The 12,421-nt window shown below is 47.1% G+C and overlaps 1 protein-coding gene across 1 annotated transcript in view; it reads left to right on the top strand.

Moving 5' to 3' along the window:
* Positions 1–944: 944 nt before the first annotated feature.
* Positions 945–12,421, top strand: part of NXPH1 (neurexophilin 1) — a 366,446-nt gene continuing 354,969 nt past the window's right edge. Inside the window, exon 1 of the mRNA XM_005898477.2 lies at positions 945–1,101. Coding sequence (XP_005898539.1) covers positions 1,048–1,101 — 54 coding nt within the window. The 5' untranslated portion in view covers positions 945–1,047. The remainder of the gene's footprint in view (positions 1,102–12,421) is intronic.

Genomic DNA, 12,421 nt, shown 5'->3' with positions numbered 1-12,421 from the left:
CCAGGCCCGAGTAGCTAGCTCCTCCATGGAGCCTTCCCAGAGCGGTCCCTGCTCGCTGTATTCGCCCCCAGTCCTGTGCGGTACGTACCCTTCGCTTTCACAGTCACAGATATGGGGGATATCTCGGGGTGGGGTGGTGGGGCAGCACGAAGGGGCGCCGAGGAGAGCCACTGGTTGGGAGACGGAGTGCGCCTGGCGGTGACCCTTACAGACCCGGGCAGGCTTCCGCTCTAGAAGTTAGCAACTGGCTGTGCCCCTTGCCTCGAAAAAAGTAGTACGTGTGTATGCGCGTGTTATCTCTGTGTGTACCCGGCGCTCGAATGGGTAAACTGAGCCTGGCTTTCCTGTATGCAAAATTGCATTCCCTTTTCCCACCCCCGCCGCACCAAACGCGCGGAGATACCCAGCACCTAATCCTGGTCAGCTCTACCTACCCCGTCTTCTCCCCACGCCCCCCTCGCTCAGTCTCGCTCGCTCGCTCTCCCTCTCTCTTTCTCTCTCCTTCTCTCTCTGCTGGTGTGGATGTGTGTGAGCACTGCCAGGGCTGGCGAAGAACCAGCCGCCGCCTTTAGTCCGAGCCGCCCGGCCATCAAACGCGGGCAGGTCTCGCTGACAGAGAGGCTTGGGCTCTGAACCAGCCTGCACGCGGCTCTGTGTGCCCCGTCACCTCCCGGCTCCACCGCCCGCGAACTCGCACCCGAGGAGCGCAGGGTCCAAGGAACCCCTCCACCTCCAACCCTCCTGCCCGCCTGCCAGCGGACGACGGCGCGCTCTCGGGTTTCAGGCGCTGGATTTACTCGCTTTTGCATTTCTCCTGCCTCCCCCACCTCCGGGTTTTTTGGTCCACCCCTCGCGCCACGACCCCCTTTCCCTGCTTGGTCGCCAAGCCTAACCTTGCCCGCGTGGTCATGGGATGTCTAATTTCATTTGTATCTAGGCTGCTGAGAGCGCTCCTGGCTCTGTAAAGTGGATGTCAGGTGGATCTATGTTTGTGAAGGAACAAAGACTCAGCGAAGGCACCGCCGAGGAAGTTTGAGACGCGGGAGGATGCAGGCTGCGTGCTGGTACGTGCTTCTCCTCCTGCAGCCCACCGTCTACTTGGTAAGTCGCTGCCAATCCCGCGCCCCCTCGATCCCACCCTGGTCGCGAGGCCAGGCAACTGGGGGCGCGCGGGAGGAGGGTGAGACCGTCAGTTCAGCTGGAGCGGCGTTCCTAGCGACGGTGTTGGGACAACTTTGGCAAGCTGGTCTCCGGATCCCTGTGGGATTTTCTGGGGTTTCCTGCCCCGATACACCCTCTCCTGTGCCTGATTCTAAACCGCGTCCAGGGCGCCCTAGACACCCAGAAACCGAGGAGATAGCTGGACGGGATGCTTTATGGGGAGAGATGGCAAAGAGAAGGGGTGGAAGACAGGGAACTCTCAGTAGTTCATCCAGAGGCTTTGAAGGTAAATCCATCCGCCTAACCCGCAGCTTGGAGATGTGGCACGTAAAGAAGTGCGGGCAACTTTGTTGGGCTTGCGGGGTTCAGACGGGGCAAGTATAGCTGTCAGATAGGAAGACCACAAGCCTTCGGATAGAGTTAGGTCCGAGATACTCCAGCAAACATATAAAGGCTCCCTCTCCTTCTCCTCCCAGTCTCTCCTTTCCACTAGTACCCCAGTTCCAGTGCTGAGCCCCTTACTAGGGACTGGCAGACCATGTCACCAGGGAGCAAATACTGCCTAGTCCTCCCAGAGCCGAGTTTTCTGGGCTCTGGACTTGGCACACTGTTGGAACTGGGATTGTCATGGGGTGGGGGCTTAAAGGGAAGCACTCTGCCGTGGTGGTTGTGGATGGGTAGTTTGGTAGCTGTGGGCACCGCCTGGAGCCAAGACCCAGAGCGCAGTTTCTTGGGTCTAGCTTCAGGGAGGGCCAGGGACAATCTTATCCTGCTGGTGAAGTTGTGTGCCCAGAGCACGGAACTCCATAACCCACCTCCGGGCCTCAGGAGCACACGGAGGGCTCTATGTGTTCTGTCTGGGGGCAAGAAGCACTGGGGAGACCCGATGGGTTGGTAGTGAATGGAGTGAGTATTGCCATTCCTTAATCCCAAGGGCTTCAGAATCCACAATCCTGGGTGTAAAAGGGTTGCTATCCCTGCAATAGAGAGCGTTTCCCAGCCGTTGTCTTAGTGCCTGTGACTTCAGGGCTGCTAGTCGCGTGAACTCTCTGTATGCTAATGAGTGTGTAAGTATACGTGTGTGAATATGAATGTGAGGGTGTTTCAGCTTGAATCCAAGAACCTTCAGTGTATGTCTTTGCACCTTTATCGCCTGACCATGGCAGCTGCGGACGCCAGAGGGCGCTGCGCGTCAGTGTCCTCGCCTACAGGACACCTTGGGGTAAACAGGTGAAAGCTGGGGCAGCCAATCCTAAAGAACGGCCTTTCTGACTCCGTCACCGAAGTCTGTGACTTCCCCGGCTGGAACGCAGACAGAATGCAAAAAGTGTCCTTCCCATTTCTCATCTTCAATCCACCTTGCCCCCACCTGTGTCCAGTAAACCCTATGACATTGAGAGCTTAGAGATGCAGGGCAGAAAGTTTGGCCTAAGGAAACCCAGGAATTGCTTATTGAAAGAAAGGGGAGGGACCGCAAAGTGCAAGCGATCGAGGGGGAATATGAAGGATTCCCTCTACCACGGAAACCCTCCTGCCCCTCTCTCTGCATACCTTTACGCAAGACCTGAACCTCCGGACTGTTCCTCCGTCCTTGAAATGTGCTCACGAACGCACGGCAAAAGCTCGCGGCTGTGGTGCAGTTTATTGCTTGGAGCAAGTATTTCGATAGTCTGGAAAATAATCTATCAAAAGCAGAAGTGAAATCAATACGTTGTGTTAAATTTTAAATGTGTTTGTTGGCAGTTAAACCGTTTTCCACTCATTACAACATCAGTGCTGGATTTATTCTAATGCTCTGCGTTCTCAACAACAAGCGCATTAATTCTCCTTTAATTGTAAACTGGGAGCATTTGAAAACCATTCAGTGTGCAAATTATGCTGATTCAATTACCGTTTAGTTACAGACTTCATTACCTGAATGCCTTTTGGCAACACAGAGAAAGGAGACATTTTTTCCAGTTTCACTCAAAACCATACAAAATGTGAACAATAAAATAGAGAAGGCGATTTAGAAGTCCATTCTTTTTCTCTTGGATCTAAAGTTGTTTTGTGTTTCGGGGATTAGAAATCAGACACACCACGAAAAACAAAAGGCTGGTGGCTGTGACCCAAGGCAGTGTTTCCAGGGATTGTAGTCCCATGGTTATTTGTCGGTAAAATCCGGAGCTGTTTTCCTAGAGGAGCAAGAAGCTGATTTTCCCCTTGAAAATGAATTTAGAAGGGTGAATTGGGCAGTTAGAACAGGATGGCTTTAGGCAAGTAAATAAGTGGAAACCCTTGATTAAACCTCTAGGGCAATAAGGTGGACCAAGAAGTGGTCAAAGCTTCTCTCTCCATCTATTTTATTAAATAGCAGGTACAGTAACTGAATTTATCATTTGTTGGTAGTCACATCCCACAACAGCCCAGACCTCTGTAAGAAACTGCAATAGATGCCTTCAGGTTGTCGGGAAATGCTTCAAGTTACTCTCCAAAAAGTCAGGGGTGGCATAAACATGATTTTATTTTTCCCCTTGAATTGACACAATCCAGGGAGGAGTTTAATGAATAATTTTTTGTGTGTCTTTATGGACTCACACAAGTTCAGTGACAGGGGCACTGTTTGTACCTTGTCTCATAGCTGATATTACAGTGCACCTTTCTCTTTAAGACCCTCGAAACCCAGTTATATTTCCCAAGAAATAATCACACATTATGTTTGAGTAGTAGGATTTGTTTAGGTATCTCCTGTACAACAATATTTAGGCGTCTGCTTATATAGAGAGATATGCCTTAAATACTCCCAAATTTGGGGAGGTTTATTGAAAATGAAAAACAGTTCTCTAACCAGCAGCTCAGTGTTCTGTATTTAAGCCATGGTTCCATGCTTATATTTAGGTGAATGTTCTCAGAGTATGTTTCTTGGCCCAGGGTTCTTTGAATGCCTGTTCTAGGTTGAATATTTTGAGTCTTTTTGTGTTTTGAGAGATCAGTCTGTCCTGTTTCAAACTAGAAGCTTATTTTAGTACTACTGCAATGAGAAGTTAATTAGAAATGTATCTGCAAAGTTACCTTCTGAAGCATACTAGCTAAGATACTCAAAAGTCACCACAGGGTTAACTCCAGCCATAAATGCAGGGAAGTGGGAAATCTTTTTTTTTTTTTTTTTTTTAAATTGAGGCAAGGAAGTCTTCTGTTTACTGAATGTTATTGAATTGCAGATTTAAAAATCTGAAGTCAGCAGGAGAGGAACCTATAGTGTAACAATACTTGTTAAAAATAAAAAAGTCCTGTAATCTTTATTCTCCTGTCAGTTCTGGACTGATTCCAGAATATTTTCATTATGATATAATGTGGTAACAGACAATAGCATTTTAACAGAGTTGAAGCACATACTGAATAATCTAGGGAAATGTGGTTTCTGACTGTGAAGAATGGGGGTGGGTCCTACACTGAGTTGTGAGCTGAAGGACAGGTATGGGCACACAGAGAGGGACCTCCCAGCAAAAGTCAGAGGGGTCCTGCTTGGGGGTCACCTTTGACAATTTTCAGAGTCAAGAAGTAAGTCTAATGAGCAGTCCCAGGGCATGTTAACAAAAAATTTACTCAGAAACTGAATCCCTAGATTCTGACCAGAGGTTGAATGATGTTACTGTGATCAAGTCAAATATTCATAGCCTATTCTAAGAAGAGTTCCCTTGTCCTCCCAATGTACTTTCCACCATTTCTTCTAGGATATAAATTTGCTAATGATCTAGTTGTTTTTTTTTTAATCAAGAAGGGCAAAAAATGGAAAGTTCTTTCTAAAACTTGTGCTTAAAAAAACATTCTGATTCGTCTATTCCCTCGAATTTAGGGTATCTTTAAAATATGAATTCCATGCCAGTTGTTTAACAGAGGTTAAAGTGTGGTTAATATGTTTATGGAATGCTACCTCTACACTGTTAGAAGCCAGACTGTTTGGGTGAATTCCACTCTTTATGAAGAAGGCTGTTAAGAAATGTGGAAACTAAGGGACAATTAGCAGGAAAGGGACCACCAATGCTTATCCTTTGGACTAGATATATATATCTCCCATCCTTTGAAAATTAAGCCAGCTGCCCACTGAGCATTTTAATTAATTTCAGCTTATTCCTGAAAAGAGAAGCCCATTAACCACTAACAGCGGCTGTTCAGTGTTCTCTGTTAAGGCCAGTTCTTGGAGGCAGTACTGTAAGTTACCCAGTTCCATTGAATTTCCTCACTCTTCTGCCCTAGCTGAACCTTCCCTATACAGGATTAAACCTAACTTTGTGAAGGAGCCTATACCCCAGCAGCACAAAATGAGAATTCTTGTCTCAAGACCTGTCCCAAAAAAAAAAAAAAAAAAAAACAAAAAAACCTGTCCCAGGGCTCTGTAAGAGGAGAAGGTGTTACTATTCCAGGTATTTCCCTGAAATATTCAACTCTCCAGTGATCAGCAAAACAGCTCCCTGGGTGTGTGGAAAGCGCTTGGCTGGTCGCACTTCTGCTCACTTCCAGGAGGATGAGAGTGGTCTGGGGCCTTCCAGTAACAGCTTTGGGAAAACCGCTTTCAGTATTAGAAGGAGAGAACTAGAATTGCTCCGACTTCCTCAGCAATATTTTCCCAGAAAGCCATTAAGTTCGTGGCTCCTCTTTGTGTGAAGTTGATTTCCATTTGGCTTCAAATTGTTGACGGCTATTTCCTCCTTAATGAAAGTGTTGTCTGGGTGAAAAATATATCAGGTGGCAGGGAAATTGGTTGATTTTTTTTTTTTTTTTTTTTTGAGATTGGTGCCCACTGTCTTACTTTTCTATCTGAGGGAAGATTTCCTGTAGACTACAGAAATTGACAGTATTGTTCCGGTAATAACCACCAGCGACAATATTTTCAAGAGGGCATTTGAGTGATGAAAGCATTTGGATATTGCCTTTTCAAATAAGCAATTTTCTGGGCTTCTTTGGTTTTTATAAGGGGTGGGGGAGAAGGGGCCAGGCATTGGCAGAGAGATGCCTTCTTGGTTTCACTTAGTTCTGAAATACCCAGGTACTTGTCAGCCTTGTTTGGGATTCCAGGGTCTGAACAGCTTTCAGTGAGTTTGACTGTCCTGGTGGTGATATTAAGGGAATCCTTAACATCAAAAGGGAATCCTCTTCCTTGCACTCTTCTGGCCATAAAGAAAGCTGATGGAAGCTGTGAAAGTTTGCCTGCTCTCAAGTGACTAGTTAGGAAGTGTACCTTCTTTCAGATTTTTTTTTTTAAGACAATGTCTAGGTCTGATTCGATTCAGGAAAGTTCCCTTAAAGCAACTCTGTGCTTTAAGAGCTTCAGATCTCATTCCAAGACCTTATCGAGTCCTCTCCATTTAAATTAATAGGGAGAGGTAGGCGAGTCAGGCCGTCCAGTCAGAGACTTCCAGGAGCCGCTGGATGGCTAGTCGGGTCTGTTCCCTCGCCTCCCACTACATTCTTCTAGCCAGTGCTGCCGACTGTTTGCAGGAAGTTGCGATCTTGATTTATCCGCTGCTTAAGCTTGCGACCAGCTTTTTCTCTAAGTCAGCACTAACCCCTCCCGGAGCTTGGTAAACACAGCGCGCGCGCATTTTTCTGCTGCAGATTGGCATGTTGACGACTCCGCTTGAAGGAATGTGACAATAAAGTGGGAACCAAAGCTTGGCAAGCACTTAATCAAGGATAAAAAGGTTCCGCTGTAAGGATGTCACTCAATTTATTGTGAAAGTCGAATGAATTACGTTTAATGAAAGTGCTCCCCAGATGAATATTACTGGCAATTTCCTGAGTTGGCTCTGTCAGCTCAAGATGAGAAAATGCCAACCCAGATCAGGAAAGAGCGCCCGTCTCAATTACTATGCAAGCTTTCCAAGAGTGGCTTTTTATTGAGATGATATATACCGGCGGCTTCTTCAAGCTCCTCGGCGCGCCCAGGAGCGCGTGTGCGCATTTTCCAAGTTTGCTGTCTTACCCTCGCGGGTTGCTGGCTGTTGTTTAAACTTCTAATGAGCTCGCCGCGATTCAGCTGCGGGCTGAAAACCTAATTACTTCCTCTGTAAACAGTTTTCCCTAGTATATTTTGTTTACTACCGAGGTGGGGGCTGGCAGGGGGTGGGTGGGGGTGGAGTGGAGAGACTTCCCTTTCTCGGGATCCCTTTGTCATAGAAAGATCCTTGGCGTCTGGTCGGGGGCTCGGGGTGTTGGAAGGCAAGGCGGCACCCGGAGTGGGGGCGTTGGTGTGTGCCTGCTGTAGGGTCTCGGGAACAGCCAGAGTGCAGCAAGTGCCTCTCCCGCCGCGGCTAGCGAAACGCCTTCTCTGGTTCCTACTTCCTTTAAATTAATGAGGGCTTTTTACTTGAGCAAGCCGGAAATACGATGGGGAGAGGGATAGGCAGGCCGCAGCCTCAGCTCACCGCTTCATCTGCATGAGAATGGGAAACAGTGAGGCTTTTCTTGTACCATTTCTATCTCCTACAATAAGACAAATCGCTGCTTATAAAAACCTAGTGTTTCCTTAGAAGCTGGCTCCTGGGGGCTCGGCTTGTCCCTGCGGAACCTGACTCTGGCCAGGTCGCCCCCATCATCCCCGCCACCGTAATGGATTCTGACAGGAAGGATCCGAATCAGCGGCTCGAGGGGCGCAAAGAGAGGCTGGGCGCCTTCGCCCCACCGGAGGGAGCGGGCGTCCTCCTGACAAATTCCGCCCTACGTCTCAGACCCCCTTCCCACCTATTGATTTTCAAGGCCATTTCAAGTAGTCTTCTACAGTTAGAAGCGAGAAACTTTCTTCGACGTAGGCTTCGTACCCTCGTCTCGGAAACTCAGTCTTCCGACCGAAGCCTCGGAGTGTTCACGCCGGGGAAGTTGCCCAGTTGGAATCCCCGCCTTCATAGCTGTGAGCTCTGTTGTTTGCTTTTAGCTTCAGGTGACCTCCAGCAGTCCCAAAGGGTTTATGAAAACGCAGGTGCAGCCCTCTCGTATCTGGACCCCAAGCCCTCACACCAAAGCGTGGCATCTGGGGAGCTCTTCGTCGACGCTGTTGAGCTTTGGTGCTCCTGGGGTAGCAGGCAGAACTGCAGCAATTCTCCGAAGGGAGGCCGCAGAGCAGAGAGCGAATGGGGCGGTGGCTGGCGGCCTGCGGCTGGGCAAGCGCGGCCCGCAGAGCGATTCTTCAGGACCGCGGACAGCGCCACAGGCTCCGCCCCGCCGGGGCCAGCAGCCTGGCCTGGCTCGCAGCCGCCTAGCAGGCTCGGCCCCTGCAAGCAGAGTGGCGCTTCCCGCGGACTCCTTGCTACCGCCCAGTCGCGACCTTAACGACCCGCCCCCCCTCCCAGTCTTTGGGGAGCACTAAGCTGAACTGAACTGAAGTGAACTGAAGCTCCGATCGCTAGGTCCCCGAGGTTTCTTGCGGTCTTCTCATTAGCACCCCTTCTCCCGCCCCCTCCCTGGTTGCGGCGTCACGTGTTTGCCACAGAATTTGTCCCCAAGGAGATGAATCCTTCTTTTCCTCCACTTTCTCCTCTCCTGCCCCTCTTCCCTCACAGTTTGTTAAATCTACCCCTCCCAAACAGAAACGCGAATCCAGTGAGGTAGAGCTCTAAGTGTCTTTAACAATGTAAAAGCCTCTTTTGACAGACAAGGAAACTGAGGTCGGAGGAGGGGAATCAACTGTCTCGAAAGAGTAAAACCAAGAGGGGAAAAGTGATTCCCGCTCTATCTCCCACCTGCGGGGAGCACGGCTGAGGCCCCCAAGTCCCCCTCCAGGATGTGCGCCTTTAAAAAGCAGCGCGGGTTGGGGTGGGGCGAGGGGTCCTAATTATTATGAGTTTCCAGAGGAGCAGTAATTATTCACGGAGAGCAGGAGAAACCACGGCCCGAGCAAGGGAATCGATATATTTGCTATCGAAAGTGCCTGGCTCGCCTTTAATGCAGACGAATGGGGATGTAGCCTCATTATTTTCCGTGGTTAGGCTCCCCGGCGTGGGGCCTGAAGCAGCGTGGAATCTATCATCATTAGATCCAGGATGGGGAGAGGGGTAATTTCTCCTTATTTATTTAGCAAAACAAACAAACATCCCACCAACCCTAGCTCCTCAAACACGGATACACAGCCGTCGTCCCTCTTCTTCTTCCCCTCCCTTCGCCCCCTTGCTGTTGCACACTCCCCCGGGGCCTTCCACAGCGCTCCAAAGCCAGACACCGCGGTCACTTAAAGTGCGCTCAGTTCCTCCTCTGCGGCGTCACACGTTGATTTGGTCCAGAAGTAAGCCGGAGAGTACCGAGCCTTGGCGCTAGGGGTTCTCTGTGTCAAAGGCGAAGGTTGGCGGGGAAGTTCCGTCCTGTGCTCTCGCCCCTTGCGTCAGAGTCAATCCTTTCTGGACGCCGATTCTGCAAATCCCCGCAGTATTAAAGGAGCAGCGGTCTGGCAGGTAGTGCTCCATCAACCCGTGTGAGAAGCCAGCTTGGAAAAAAATGGAAGCCTGTGAGAGGAGAACGAATCTGGAGGCGAAGAGAGGTCGGAAATTGAATAGAAAGGGAAGAGAAGGTTTAAGCATAACGCCTCCAGGGTATTCTCGAGGGCCCAGTGAGAACGGCCTCTTCTTGCTCCAGGTGAGATGCTGGCCTTTTGCCTGCAGGCCAGCGAGGTGCAGTTTTCCAGGAGTGGGAGTGGGCCCCACGTGTGCTCACTGAAGTCGCTGAACTGTTGAGGGTCCTGCCTAGTAGATTGCCTAGCGTTTCCCCAATGCTCTTCCTTTGTGGAGCCCTCACTCCATGGCACAGCCTTTCTCACTCTCAGGAGTTGTCTGACATTTCTGGTAGGCCCTTGCTGGGATAAAACTTGTATTTCTGTACAAGTGTCTTCACTGTTCTTTAAAGTGAGGTGTGTGTGTGTGTGTGTGTGTGTGTCTGTGTTTGAGTGCTTGGTCCTCATCTGACTGCCCTTCCCTTATTTTAGCACATCAGTGCTGCAGAGAAGATAGGGAGTGGCCCTAAAAAGAAACCTCTAACTCCACCTCCTTAATTGCAGTAAAACTATGATAATTATAATGACATTTATAAGAACTTTGATAAGAACAAAATTTAAAATTGTAGACTTCCTTCCAGTCACTGAATAATAATAATATCCTTCTCCTCTGGGATTTTCTTTTCTTCAGAGCCCAGCTTCTCATGGTATATTGTGACTACTCAGTGTCTTTGTTTCCTTGCGGGCAGAGACAGCCAGCCAACACAATACCAGGACTATATGATTTATTGGCATCTTTCCCCCCACCATCTTCATTTTCAGAGGCTTTATAATTAAACTCTGTGAGATGTATGTAACATAAATCCAGTGGAGGACCTTTTTATTTATATTTATATAGCCTGCTGAGAAAGGAAAATTAAGGAAGTGCTTATATTGAGGTAATAAGCCTGCTTTGATATTAACAGAAATATCCCTTTAATTTACTTTTCTCAAGTCTGGTAAAAGACTGTCTTTATGAAACCAGACCCTATCCCATAGTCATGCCTATTTAAGGAGAGATCCCAATCAAGTGAAAAACACCTTTATTAGCTTGTACTAACTTAGTGAAAAAACCGCCAGGCTAACCACTCGCTGGAAATACATACTAGGCTAAACATGGCAAAGTTGTAGCATGATGTGGGGAGCTGAGCAGCTAGCTGGACACAGCTACAAGGCCCTGCATTTTTTGGCTTCTTGCTGCCTCTGACCCATAACACTGCACATTTACAAACAGATTAATAGGGCCTTACAGAGCCAGCATAGAGACATCATGCTGTACATCAACAGAAAACCGTCAGTCTTAGGCTAAGAGGAAGGAGGCACAGATTTCTTTCTCTAAGATAAGTTATTTCCAGGAAGATTATGATAGAAAGTCTTGTGAAAAGGTCCTGGCTTGGAAGAGCCTTTGCTATGTACAGGTTAAATACACTTACACATGTAAGAACAAGACTGGGCATACGTCTGTACATCTACTCTTTGAAGGAGCCCATAGAAAATTATAATGGGGCAATTCTTTTCTTTTTGTAAGTCGTTGGACTTGAAATTCCAACTTGAGTCTGACAGTACCATTTCCTTGATAGGGATCTAGTACCTGATATTACACTGTTGTTCTGTTTATGTCAGTATTTTCAGCTGTAGAATGAACACAGCTTGGGTGAGGAAGAGCTATTGGCAGGATAGCTGGAATTTTAGTGAAGTATATATATGCCAACCTCTCCAACAGAACTTTGGAAAATGATACTTCTCCTTGTAACCTTGTAGCTGAATGCTATTAGAGGCCCACAGGTATATAAAACAGCTTATATAAAATTAATGGACTGCTTTACATTCACAAGCTCTTACTTGTGAAGCCCTTGTAAAAAATCACATCTATTTAAAATAGGAAGAATATAAAGTCAGGTTTGGTGTGCAATCAGTAGGTGTAAATGGTTCGGTGAAATATTTGTTTTGAGTGAGTTTGACAATGTGATGGAAATTTATTGTTCACCTTTGTTCACTGATGTGCTAGTCCTAAGGCTGCTTCTTCTTTTATGTACTTGGACAGTTCTGAAACTGATTATAAGGTTCAAAGGCAACATCAAAGTACATAATCAAAATTTTAGGAAAGATGCATTTATTGACTTAGTAGATTGCAAAGAGATCCATGAGTTACCATGAAGTTTACACACACACACACACACACACACACACACACACACACAATATCCTCCAACATGGCCTTTTTGTTTTGTTTAAAATGATCAACAATATACTTATTGGCATTGTATAACTAGATATTCTATATGCATTTTTGAATAAGAAAATGGAATCGAGTGCCTGATACTGCACCGCTCTATGCAGTATGTTTTAAGTTAGCATCAAACTTTATAAAAATAGACTTTCTGAATATAGTGAAATTATTAAAATAAATCTCTTCTTGTTTTTCATTCATGTGGACAAAATTTAGAAAAATGAGAGATCCTCATTCTTTTTTCCCTCCAAACATATATTAAAGATGACATTTTTCTTTAATCTGTTACTTGGTTTATGATCTCAAAGACAAGCCATAAGCCCCGCTATGGATATTTTTTTCCTTATTGTGCATTTCATTTGGGGAATGAAACATTTTTTTCCCTCCTACTTTATGGAACTGAGAATTTAATTATACACAGCATGAAAGCATAGCGACATTTTCAAAATCTTCTTCCTTCTCCCCGCTTCACTTGGAGTTTACTGGGTAAACTTCTAGAATAGTCATACTTTGTTTTTTCTCCTTGTAAAAATGGC

This window comes from Bos mutus, chromosome 4 (genome assembly GCF_027580195.1).
Source record: "Bos mutus isolate GX-2022 chromosome 4, NWIPB_WYAK_1.1, whole genome shotgun sequence".
In the NCBI taxonomy this organism is placed as follows: Eukaryota; Metazoa; Chordata; class Mammalia; order Artiodactyla; family Bovidae; genus Bos; species Bos mutus.
The sequence above is the reverse complement of the archived record's forward strand: the minus strand, read 5'-3'. Positions and strand labels throughout refer to the sequence as shown.